General features: G+C 41.4%; 1 protein-coding gene across 2 annotated transcripts in view; it reads left to right on the top strand.

The window, feature by feature from the left end:
* SORD (sorbitol dehydrogenase) overlaps window positions 1-980 on the top strand; it is a 170333-nt gene extending 169353 nt beyond the window's left edge. For both annotated transcript variants that reach the window (XM_077472608.1, XM_077472607.1), the window contains exons 9-10: window positions 276-397; window positions 494-980. In XM_077472608.1, coding sequence (XP_077328734.1) covers window positions 276-397; window positions 494-659 — 288 coding nt within the window. In that variant the 3' untranslated portion in view covers window positions 660-980. The remainder of the gene's footprint in view (window positions 1-275; window positions 398-493) is intronic.
* Window positions 981-13686: the final 12706 nt, after the last annotated feature.

Genomic DNA, 13686 nt, shown 5'->3' with positions numbered 1-13686 from the left:
TAAAGGAGCAGATTGATGGCTCACAGACTCCTGGCTCACAAAGTGGCCAGTTAATAATTTTCCTAGTTGTTGCTATAACAATCTGCATACAAGAACAGAACATTTTACAGCTAATTTATTTCTTGAATAAAATGCATGAATTTAAATTTAAATTATAGTTTGGATTTCACGCCACCATAGTATTAATTGTATAACTCCCAGCTTTACATAATGAGTCAACATACCGTAATAAAGAGGAGGAAAAACTTTTTTATATATATATTTTTTCCCCATAGGCAACGCGCTCTGGTGGGACTTTAATTCTTGTTGGTCTGGGGCCTGCAATGGTCAGTGTTCCAATTGTTAATGCAGCAGTGCGAGAAGTTGATATCAGAGGGATATTCCGATATTGTAATACGTAAGTAGATATAATATGGCTTGAAATATTTAGACAAATTATGTGTGGCTTGCTTATCAGACAGAATGGTTTTGACTGTCCCTTTCTCTCTTGCAGATGGCCAATGGCTATCTCTATGTTAGCTTCTAAAAGAGTGAATATAGCTCCATTGGTTACACATCGCTTTCCCTTAGAGAAGGCTCTGGATGCATTTGAAACTACAAAGAGAGGTGTGGGAGTAAAAGTAATGCTGAAATGTGACAAAGATGACCACAACCCTTAAATATTGGTTCATGTCAAATAAAAATGTCTAATAATTTCTCTGATATTGTTAATGTTTCAGATTTTGAAGAAATATAGGTAGCTACTGTACAATAATTCCAGGCAAAATAATTTAACTTCCACTGATGTAACCATCGAGCAAATGAAATTTGGGCGTTTATTGGTGAACTTTTACTACATTTTTCCCTTTGTTTATCACTTTATTTTGATCAATGACATACTGCATGTCCATAGTAGACAGCAAGAGAGATGACATTAATGATTGCATATACTTTCATCTTGGATTTGTGTGTCCTAAAATAAATCTTTCTTGTACCCAGAACTTGATTTTTATGCTTTACAAAAATTTTGCTGATTTGAGTTCATCTTTAACAAATGGGTGAGCTAGCTATATTTCCCAGACTGCTAACATTTACAGTTTATAAAGCATTTACCATACATTGGGAAGTAGTTCCTCTTTTTGGAGAAACTGTCATATCCTTTTGCATCAGAATGAATCAGCATTGCTTTATGATTTGCAGTAGATTATCAAATGTATAGGAATGGAATAGAAATGTATATCAAATAGAATAGACACAATATTCTAATATAATAGACATATTTTAAACTCTTATGGAAGCTTTTGAAGTTCACTGTATAAGCAATGGGTGTTTCCTTTGATGAACAGCCATAACACATTTTATAAAGATGCCTGTATGTGTTTTTTTAATGTTCTTAGCCCCAGGTTGTTCTTTGGGCGTGTGCATTGTATGATATAAACAACAACTCTGGTTTTGATGGTTTATATATTCTTGTATCTTATCATAAACCTCCATTGTGCAGAATCCTAAACTTCCAGTCCTTTAACCTCCTGTTATTTTCCACAGTCTTTGATTATTACAGATAATTAGCAGTACAGCCGGTCTATCTCTCCTTCTGGGAGCATTGCCCTGCAGCCCTACCACTCTGAAATTAACCCTATATGCCCAACACAGTCCTCCCGAGTGTAAAATATTCTAGCATGTCTCCTTAACTAAAAGAGGACAAAGCGGCTGAGGTTTGTAGCTCTGCAAAGCCACATTTAAAGAAGTTTGTATTGGACCTCTTTCACACTGGGGTGCTTTGCAGGCGATACAGCACTTAAAATAGCGCCTGCAAAGTGCCCGGAAAGAGCCGCCCCTGTGTTTCCAAGGTGAAAGCCAGAGGGCTTTCACACTGGAATGGTGCGCTGGCAGGATGCTAAAAAAGTCCTGCTTAGCAGCATCTTTGGAGCGGCAAGGGAGCGATTTGTATACCGCTCCTGCCCATTGAAATCAGTGGGCAGCGCGGCTATACCGCTGGCAAAGCGCTGCTGCAGCAGTGCTTGGCGGGTGGTTTTAACCCCTTTTCGGCCGCTAGCGGGGGGCAAAAGCCCCCCCCCCCGCTAGTGGCTGAATAGCGGCGCAAAATTGACGGTAAAGCGCCTCTAAAAATAGTGTCGCTTTACCGCCGATGTACCCATCGCCCCAGTGTGAAAGGGGCCTTAGGGTTATAGCGTAATAGTGTTATTATTTTATTATTTTTATTAATACTGGTACTAATCCTACTGACAATTAAACTACAATATTAAGCACTTGTTTGCTATGGTGATAGAAGGGATGGAAGGACCTGAAATGTTATGCTCCTTAAAATCAGTTGATGTTTAGAAAGGGCTGGTGAGCTACTGAGGACAAAATGTCAGCTGGAAAATTAAGCACAAAAGTTATTATGGGAGAGGAATCACAGACACATCGGTGTGGTGGAAGATTGAAGGATTGGATGAATATTCACTTCTATTGTTTTCTTTCACTTTGTCCATGGACTGTATTTATATAGCACGTCATCACGGGTGTTATATGTTTCATGTTTATTTATTTTTTCTCAGATCACTCAATAATGGTATTAAGCGCTACTTTAATTATTTGCAGTACACAGTGTTTAGGTATAATTTATTTTGTTTCTATATTATTTCACGAAAGTAGCAGCTGTTTTTCACTGATATTTTGTTGTATGTTTGTTTGTTGTAGTGTCCTCAGCTGCTTAAATGTGAACACAATGTTTAGGCATTCTCTTTGCTAAAACATACCTCAGCATCAATAATTACCCATTTTTTAAATATCTTTAATGAGTGTTCAGAAACTTTATTGTAGATAAAGTTTACCTTAATCGCACAGTATAGGACACAGGCTGGATATTCATAGACTTTGGGCTGTAGGCTGGTACCTTCAAGTGAATAGACACTAGACATGCCCCCTAAGCGTACTCCTATGACCCTACCCCACTCCATAAGCAAGCAATGCAGTGTAAAAAATTCCTCATCCTAAGAAATCCAGATTCCTCAACCAACTCTCCAGGCAACTCCTCTTTGCCTTCTTATTAAACTATAGAAGCAGTGCATCTGGATTAGTGCAAGTGCAGTACAACTTTGGGAGCTTTACCCGTATCTCATGCGGTAATGTTGCTTTGGGCCCTGGAACCTGATTGGGCACTGACCTCTGCACTTAGTGCAATGCATGTAACAAGGTGCAGGGCCATGGTCGATCCCTATGAAACCTAGATCCTAAATAATCCTCTGGATGGGATGTCCATCATGACATGAGAAGTTTGACAGGGTCCCTAATTAAGGATCCTGTCAGCAACCTAGAGCTCAGAACAGTAAAACTATGTTTGGATCACTGGACTCCCCTCCTTCTTCAAGGTCATCCTGTCAGGGTAAAATCAGACAATGCCATGGCTGTAGCTTATATCAACCTCCAAAGGGTTACCAGTCTCTCCCAGGTTACATATACCAAAAAAGGAGGAAATGGAGCCACATAGTGTATTACCATTATATATAAAAGGTTTATTCAATAAAAATTGGGTACTCACATGTGAGAAGGCATAAAAAGCATGTACATTAAAATTCTGGAAACGCAGTGGCGTCAGCAAACCTCTTCCTCCCCCCCTCCTTTTTTGGTATATGTAACCTGGGAGAGACTCACAGTGTATACCTGGCTACTATATTTCAGATCCCTTTACAATCCACATATGGAAGAGTCTAATTCATACGTTTGATGTGTATGGAAGTTTGGTGATATAACATCCCCAGGTGTGATTACACAGTTAAGACTTAATGACTCAGTGGGCATAAGCCTAGTTGGGTCCATCGCTTCCAGTAAGCCTCATTCCATAAGGTGGTGGTTATCTTCAGACAAAGCACTTGTTTTTCCAGTATCTACGGCACTCTTTGGACTCTTCATGGACTTAAAGGATTTTTTTTTTTTTTTTTTGCACCATTGCTTCTATTACGGTGGATACTTTCAGTGTCACCACCCACTTTTTGAGTTTTTATAACACCTATTTGGATTTTCTGTGTACAGATGGGACTTTATATTCTTTTCACATTATAGATCACTATTGATTATTACATTTATTATATATAATTACAGTATATCTTAATACAGATACTTTGTTATTGCATACAGTCTTTTATTGGTTTTAGCACTTTACCTATATTTCATTAACAGTGCCGCACTTGACCATTACTTTATATTGCTTTTACCACATAAATCTAACTTCCATCCTAATTGAAATATAGTCCTTCCCTCTTTATGACCTGCTTCTAAGTACCCCAAAAGATTGTGCTTTATTGCCTGGATGTTGTCAGAGTTTATCTAAAAGCTACAGCTTCTATCTACAAGAAAGATGAATTCTCTCTTTGTGATCGGGGCTTCTCAAAGAACATCTTGCCTTTAAAATACATCATTGCCAGGTTGATAAAACAACTCATATCTCAAGAGCTTACACGCTAAAGGATAAGCAACCTCCAGCACTATTATGTGCTCAATACACCAGATCAGTGGGTGTTTCCTATTCATTTCAACGTCAAGCTTCTGTTGCCCAGCTTTTCACGGCCACCACTTGGTCTTCAGTTCATACCTTCTCCAAGTTTTACCAAAAGGGTGTGCACACTTCTGCTGATGCAGCTTTGGCACTGAGTTGGGTCTGTTGGCACAATTTTTTTCACTTTTTTGTTGCCCGTTCTTCTTCTTCCCGGGGTCTGTGAATATCCAGCCTGTATCCTGTGTACAATTTAAGATGAGGAATTTTGTCGTACCTGTAAACTCCATATCTTGGTGTACTGTAAAAGAAAAAAAATTACAAAATGTGTGCAATTAACCACTTCCCACCTGTCCAATAATGTACTGCGGATGGTGTAGGCAAAGCAACACACCAATACATCCCTGTCTACTTCCAGGTTTAGGGTGTGCACGTGCATGCCCCCCAGCCAGCACCCACTGCGGTTGCACATAGCGGGAGCCTGTCAGCATGTCCTGACCAATGATTCACGGCTGGAACCTGCTGATTGGCTGTGTACAATCACAGCCCAGAGCTCTATACCGACAGAATGATCTCTTGGTTCTCATCCCTTCAAAGCAGGGATGAGAACACTTAGAGATCTAGTAGTAAAACCAGCACACATTACACACGATACACATACTGTAGTTAGGCATACTTTTAACCTCTTAATCGCCCTAAATGTTAGCCAATTCTCAGCCAGTGTTATTAGTACAGTGACAGTATATAATATTGCTGATCACTGTATTAATGTCACTGTTAATTATTATTATACAGGATGTATATAATGCCAACGGTTTGTGCATTGCTTTACATCATTAGTGCAGACAGTACAGTTACAATGCAATTCAATGCAGGAGGAATCAGAGGGACTTGCTCATTAGAGCTTACAAACTAAGAGGGAGGGTCAAGTGATACAAAAGGTAATAACTGTGGCGGTTGAGCTGATGAAGAACATAAAAGTACAGTTGTTATGTGAGGGCAGCATAGGCTTCTTTGAAGAGGAACGTTTTCAGGGATTGTCTAAAAGTGGATAGAGTTGAAGATAGTTGGACAGATTGGGGTAGGGAATTCCAAAGAATGGGTGAGGCTCGGGTGAAGTCCTGGAGGTGATAATTGGAGGAGGTGATGAGGGAGCTAGAGAGCAGGAGGTCTTGGGAGGAACAAAGAGGACGATTTGGTTGGTATCTTGAGACTGGTATTGGTTGGTGTTTTGGTGGTGGCAGTTAGTCAGTGTCCCCCCGCATCATTTAGTGTCAATTTCCCATCACACTATTGCAATCTTATTATAAGTCGTTGATCACCGCCATTAGTATAAAATAAAATAAAAATAATCCAGTATATATATCATAGTTTGCAGGCGCTCTAACTTTCACGCAAACCAATCAATATGCACTTATTGGGATTTTTTTATTCAAAGACGTAGCAGAATACATTTTGGCCAAATGATATGAAGAAATTCGTTTTTTTTTTTTTTTTTTTTTTATTGGACAGGTTTTATAGTAGAAAAATATTTTATTTATATCACAAAAATTAAAAAAAAAACCCAATGAGAAAGCTCTATTTGTGTGAACAAAATGATATCAATTTTGTTGTACTGCGGCAGCATGGCTCGGCTGTGCAAATCGCTGTTATGCTACGTCTGTAGCATAAACATCCACTAGGGGGCGCTTGCACGCTGCCAGAGGCTCCCCGCTTGCTCCCCGAGCTGATGCGAGTGCTTGGGCTCCCGCGATCCCTCGGGGAACATGGAGAACCGGGAGCTGCGTGTGTAAATACACAGTTTCCGGTTCTCTGAGCAGTGAACTGACAGATAGTCTGTTCATACAGAGTATGAACAGCGATCTGTTAGTTTCCCTGCACAGTCCCATCCCCCTTCAGTTAGAACACTCCCTAGGATACATAATAACCCCTTCACTGCTCCCTAGTGTTAACCCCTTCAGTAACTGACATTTTTTACAGTAATGCAATTTTAATTGCACTGATCGCAGTATTAATGCCAATGGTCCCCAAAAATGTGTCAAAATTGTCCGACATGTCTGCCATAATGTCGCAGTCACAATAAAAATCACTGATCGCCGCCATTACTAGTGAAAAAAAAATTATTAATAAAAATGCCATAAAACTATCCCCTATTGTGTAGACGCTATAACTTTTGCACAAACCAATCAATATACGCTTATTGCACATTTTTTTTTACAAAAAATATGTAGAAGAATACGTATCGGCCAAAACTGTTTGTAGCGCAAAAAATAAAAACCGCAGAGGTGATCAAATACCACCAAAAGAAAGCTCTATTTGTGGGGAAAAAAGGAGGTCAATTTTGTTTGGGAGCCACATCGCACGACCGTGCAATTGTCAGTTAAAGCCACGCAGTGCCGAATTGCAAAAAGTGGTCTGGTCTTTGGCCAGCCAAATGGTCCGGGGCTTAAGCGGTTAAAGTAGCAAAGTGCTACATAGCAAAAGATGGCCTGGTCATGAAGGAGGTAAAATCATCTGGAGCTGAAGTTGTTAGTTATAATACCTCAAAAAAATATACGCATATAAGTATATGCCCCAATACTGCTGCCCACACTCTGTGTTCATGTGCCAACCAAAGTTATATATAAACAGTGCTGTGTAGTATCATGTAACAAACAATAAAATTACACACAGATTGCATCTCTGTTTTTGGAAAACTTTCTCAAAATGTGTATATAAATAATGGTAATAAAAATTCCTCAATTATAAAGTAAATGTCCGTCATTAATTTCTTGCCACTTGTATCATTTAAAATGTATTCCTTTTGCCACCATATTTTGTGACCTCACTGAAATGTGTCTGCCATCATTTATATTGTGCAAATCCCTTTATCAACATTCCAATTCTCTCACCTTGTCATTTGACCCAATAAAAATTAGGGTTCATGTGCTTTCCCCTTTCAACAGGGTATTGAATACCGGTTGAGGAAAAGTGACATGCAAGTTCACTGAAGTTAGCTAAAGAAGTAGACAGCCAAACTAGGGTGATTGTTTCCAGTGGCACAATACGGCATACACTGCAGTGCAATGGCATGTATGGGTGTCGTCTATGAAGGAAGCCTCTCCTAAAGCCCATGCAAAAAAGCACACCTAGAATTTGCCAGGGCCCATGTGGAAAAAGAGGGAGATTACTGGGTCTCTGTACTCCGGAGTGATGAGACCAAGATAAATGTTTTTGGAACTGATGGCTTCAAAACTGTATGGCGTCACAAAGGGGAGTACAAAGAAAAAGGCATGGTGCATACACTGAAACATGATGGTGGCAGTGTCCTTCAGTGGGGCTGCGTGAGGGTTACTGGTGTCGGAGAGCTGCATTTCCTTGATGGTATCATGAATTCACAGATATACTGCTCTATATTAAAAGTGAAGATGCTACCATCACTCCGTGCCCTTGGTCGTCATGCACTTTTTCAACATGACAATGATCCAAAACACACATCTAAGGCCACTATTGCATTTCTGAAGAAAAACAGAGTGAAAGTGATTCAGTGGCCAAGTATGTCTCCTGATCTGAACCCAAACGAACACCTATGGGGAATTCTTAAGAGACAAGTTGAGCATCACTCTCCATCCAGCATCCAGGCTCTAAAAGAGGTTGTTCTTGAAGAAGAATGGAAAAAGATAGATGTTGCAATATGTCATCAACTTGTTCATTCCATGCCTAGAAGACTTGGTGCTGCCCTTACAAATCATGGAGGTCATACAAAGTACTAGATGTAGTAGTTTTTGTTGTGGAATGTATTAATTTTTGCATCAACTAATTTAAGTAAAACTGAAGATTTTGTAATCTAAGTTATATTAACCTTACTTTCATGTAATGAGCTAAACAAATGTTCTATAAAACTCTGTATTGCAAAGAGAAATTGGTCATGGGACTTTGAATGAGACGTGTCACAAATTAAAAAGTAACAATGTAAATCGCATAGAAGGGTACATAAGTAAAAATATTTATTTTACAAGCTGAAACATTTCATTGTCTCAAGGTACAATATACAATTGGTATAAGAACATATCCCAAAAAGGCCATTCTAAGCTGACATATGATAAATGTCGGCGCGAACGGCGCATGCAAATGATGCCGATATGTGGGAGGACACCCCCCACAACCCCCCCCCCCCCCCTCGCATCCCGAGATAGGGATGGAGAGGGGAGGTACTGCCAGGCATCTAAGCCCCGGAAACCAACAGAGGATGGTACCCTCCACCCCCTGGATGAATCAAAGCTGGTAAATATAAAACCAAAAAATGGTCAACCATGAAATGTTATAATATGATATAATGAGAAATTAAACCAGAACAGTTCATATAAATAAATGTAAAAGGTATATATGTATATATGCAAAATAAAATAAAAATAGTGTCATGTCAGATTACTGGAGACGGGGTGTCTTCCACCCAAATATTGAACATATAAAAACAGAGTGTGACCTGACATAGCCACTGTGGCAAGCCTCCATCCTTAATTACATGTATTGCAGAGAGAAATTGGTCATAGGACTTTGAATGAGGCGTGTCACAAATTAAAAAGTAACAATGTAAATAGAAGGGTACATAAGTAAAAATATTTTACAGCGGAGGGGGGCGTGGCGGGAATGGAGGCGTGTGTGATGAGAGCACCCGGGCTCTCTGCCTCTGTATCTCCCCTCTCCCTTTGATTGGGAAAATGTACGCTGCTTGTGTGACTATCGTCCCTGCAGCCTGACTTTTTCGCCCTCACTCTCCATTGATGTCTCTCCATTGAGCCCTACGGTCCTCGGGACGATTGCTGTGCCTATTTCCGTCTACCTTCTGTCGACTCGGGTTATCGCGAGATCCCGAGTAAACACCCGAAGGCAACCCGAGGTCAGGTCGGAAGAGGGCACGCTGCCGACTTGAGCCGACACAGGACGCCCCGCGGAAGACCAGTGGAACGGGGCTGCTTCTGCTAGCTAGCTGGCTTATGTGCTATGGTGGACACCATTCGAGCCCTGAGCCTCGCATGACTCGTGAGCAAGAACGGATGGGAGCAGTGGAGCACTTGGACAGCGAATAGCCTAAGACAGCAGTCTAGGTGAACGGTAACCCGGGGGATCGAGGTGGGGGAGAGGTGAAAGCTGGGACTATGGACTATGGGCACTATTAATACCTGAGAAGAAGGAAAGTGACCTGGTACTCTCTCTTCCCTGGAGGATTGTCCAACCCCTCCCTTTTTCCCTCCTTTAGTGGTCAGCTTGTGGGAGTTTTTTCTTTTTTGGGTCAAGGACACTATATTTCACTGACTGTATCATTGATTGATTATAGTTGGGGCAGGTGAGGAACTGAGTAAAATCAACGAAGGAACAGCTGCTGTGTTTCCCTTTCCCCTATCACTGGCTGCGCTCTTTTCTGCTGTGAGGGCTTGTTACACTGTTATTCCCTTTTTTTTTTTTTTTTCTTTTTTTTTTTTTTTATATATATTGTTGATCCAGCCTACATTACGCTGATAACACCATGCTTAGCAAAAGAGCCACTGAGGATGTGTCACATGGGGAAGGGAACCATAAAACACGAGCTGCCAAGGAAAAACTAAATCAAGCTTCCGCAGCAGCAGCCAAACTTGAGCGTTTTGCCCATGCGACTTCTCCAAGCAGGAAGGGACGCTCCCATCCAGCGGGTCAAATGGGGCCACAGGCGACAACTGGGGATAGGAGAAGCACTGGTCATTTGCCCTTAAATCTTGTTACTCCATCCTCAGGAAGCAAGGCAAGTCATTTACCCCCAGGGGAGAATAAGGCGCTTTACACCCCCGTGGAACCGCCAGAACCCCCTGAGTTGGGGGCTGGCGAACCCACGTTGAGAGAGATATTGCAGGCAGTTAATGAGTGCAAGGACTTTATTTCTGGTCTTGATAACCAACTGAGCAATATCAAAAATGAATTGCACTCTATGGGCCAATTGTTGAGTAACACTGTTGATAGAACGACTGTACTCGAGGGAAGATTAAGGATGAGCTCTTCCCATTACAGCAAAAAATAACTGGACTACAGAAACAAATCGCTACACAGGCATCAAAAATAGATGACATGGACAATAGAAATCGCAGGAACAACGTGTGTCTAATTGGCCTGCCAGAGGGAAGTGAGGGCTCTAACCCCATAGCCTTTCTGGAGAGTTGGTTTAAGGAGTTATTGGGAGATGCCTCTTTTTCCCCACTCTTCTCTATAGAAAGGGCCCACAGAATTCCCTCTAGGTCTCGGTCATTGGAGGAACGCTGTAGGCCGTTGATATTGAAATTTGTCAGTTATAATGACCGAATGATCTTAATGCGAAGAACTCGAGAACTGGGAGACATTTTTTATAAAGGGACTAGAGTATCATTCTATCCGGATTATTCATCGGACTTGCAGAAACAGCGAGCTGAGTTTATTTCCATCAAACGCACCTTGCAAAAATACAAGATATCATATGCATTATTGTACCCTGCTCGACTGCGAGTGTCTGCTTTGGGCTCAACCCTGTTTTTTAATACACCACTTGAGGCTGCAAGTTGGTTGGAGGAACATAAAGGGACCCTGTAGAGCTATGTAGCATTACTTTACTTATAAGGTTAATCTTAGCGAGGAGGAGGAGAGGGGGGGTGGGGGGTTTTCCCCTTTTTTTTTTTGCACTATGGGTAACATTGAATTTATAAGTAGCTGAGATTTGAGATTATTTGATAAGGTATGTTATGTCACTAATTGGTATTTACTATGGGGTAGGGGGGAAGGAATGGATAGAATTAGTAATTAAGAAATGGTGTTGCGCTCCGACTAAATAAATCTACTTAAACTAACATGTACTCAAGTAACAACCAAAACAGAAATAGAATAAAGTGTGAAACTGTATGTTTAAATAAGCTCAGACAATGTGCATAAATACTAAAGTGCAATACACCAGGTCAAATTGTGCACTTGACCAAGAAAACTTGATATGAGAAATCTTCTATAAATGACAGTGAAATAATATTAGGTATACCCAAATGTATAAATTTATACATTTGGGTATACCTAATATTATTTCATTGAGTAAGAGGGCCACAATAGAGACCCCTAGGGGGCGCTCTGATGGGCAGGGGTGGGCGGGGGGGTGGGTAGGGGGGTGGGCGGATTTCTTCGAATACACGCTGTATGCAATGGGGGAGTGGCGGACGCGGGGGGCGGGGGAGAGGGTGCAGCCCTCTTCCCGCCGCCCTTTTGCTCCCTGCTGGTTTAGCAAATATTAACGTCAATGAGTAGAGCAAGTATTATATCTTGGAATGTGAGGGGTTTGGGAGACTCAAGTAAGAGAACTGCGGTTATATCAGAAACAGAGGGAAGTGGACCCGGCTTACTTTTTCTACAGGAGACGCATTTGACTCCTAATACAGCCTCACAGTTAAATAGTCGGAAATTCCAGGCATATTATCATTCTTTCCACTCATCGTATTCAATGGGAGTGAGTGTCCTAGTAAGGAAGGGAATGGATTTCCTATGTAAGGAGTCCTCTGTTGATGAGGAAGGTAGGTTTGTCTTTTTGTACTGTATGATTGGTAGGCAAAATTATATTCTAGCTAATATCTATATACCCCCTCCTTTCAAGCTGGAGGTTATGTATAAACTATTTGCGTTCAGCTTGGATAAACCAGGTGTCCCGTGGATAATATTAGGCGACTTTAACGAAACATTGGACAGGAGCTTGGATAGATTTCCTAGCCCTGACAGGATTAGGGTAGGTCGGTTACAAGGATTTTTATCAGAAATAGGACTGAGTGATTTACGGCGAACGCGACATCCCCAGGAGAGGCAATATTCCTGCTTCTCCAACACCCACCATACTTTATCAAGAATAGACATGGTCCTTGAGAATAAGGAGGCTTCGGGGCTGGTACAGGATATAGAATATGGTGTTAGGGGGATTTCAGATCATTCCCCTTTGTCTATCACCGTGAGTATGGGAGATAGAATTGGCCCGGGGGAGTGGAGGGTAAACCTTGCCTGGTTGGAACTGATCGGCAGTTCAAGCTCCCCTTTGGATAAGATTAGGGAATTTCTTCAAGTTAATAAAGGTTCAGCAGTGCCTGGAATAGTTTGGGATTCCCTAAAAGCCTATATTAGAGGTATACTAATACAGCAAATTGCAGTAACTAAGAGGAAAACTCGAGAGCAGGAGAAGGCAATAAGAAGTGATGTTACTCATGCAGAGCGAGCGTATATAGAAGATCCATCATTTGATAGGCAGAAGGTATGGCTGGATAGTCAGCAAGTATACAAAATGGCACTCCTGAAGAAGGCGGAAAATAGGCGCATATTTCAACGCCAACATTACTTTGGTGAAGGGGAGAGGGTGGGTCGTGCCCTCTCCCTATTGGTTCAAACCAATAGCTCCTCTACAGCGCTACAGGTGATTAAAACACCGAATGGGGATCTTGTTTCCAGCCCTTCGGAGATTATGAAGGTACTTGCTGACTATTATAAAAAGTTATATAAATCAGTCACATGGGGCCAGGGTAGTCCAGTTATTGATTTTCTACATCAAACAGCAATCCCAACTTTATCAGAACATGATAGAATGAGTCTTGAATTACCACTTACGTTGGAAGAGCTAAAAAACGCAGTTGCTGAAATGCCCAACTACAAATCCCCAGGCCCGGATGGGCTACCAATAGAAATCTATAAACGCTATGGCGAAGTGTTGTTGCCAGAACTCCTGGAAACACTAAATCATGCAGTGGAGGTGGGTGAACTTCCCGCTTCAATGCTGGAGGCTAACATCACTCTAATACTTAAAGAGGGGAAGGACCAACAGGAAGTCTCATCAGACCGGCCAATATCCCTACTATGCTCCGATGTTAAAATACTAGCTAAGGCCCTAGCGGCCCGTTTAAACAATTATATCCATAAGCTAGTACACCCAGACCAGTCTGGTTTTATCCCGGGCAGGGCAACTAGTACTAATATCAGGAGAGTTTTTCTCAATATTCAAATACCCAGGGATAATGATGGACCTGGAGCTATATTAGCTCTAGATGCCATTAAAGCTTTTGATAGCCTGGAATGGAGTTATTTATGGGGGGTGTTGGAGCGCTTTGGTTTTGGCCCTGTTTATTCGATGGGTAAAATTACTCTATAGGGGACCTAGGGCAAAAATTAAAATGGGAACTGCATTCACTGAGGCGTTTCAGTTGGAGACATTGACGAGA

This window comes from Lithobates pipiens, unplaced genomic scaffold (genome assembly GCF_037356315.1).
Source record: "Lithobates pipiens isolate NorthernLeopardFrog02 unplaced genomic scaffold, aLitPip1_a1.2 Scaffold_8, whole genome shotgun sequence".
Classification (NCBI taxonomy): domain Eukaryota; kingdom Metazoa; phylum Chordata; class Amphibia; order Anura; family Ranidae; genus Lithobates; species Lithobates pipiens.
Note: the sequence above shows the minus strand (reverse complement) of the source record. Positions and strands in the feature narration are given on the sequence as shown.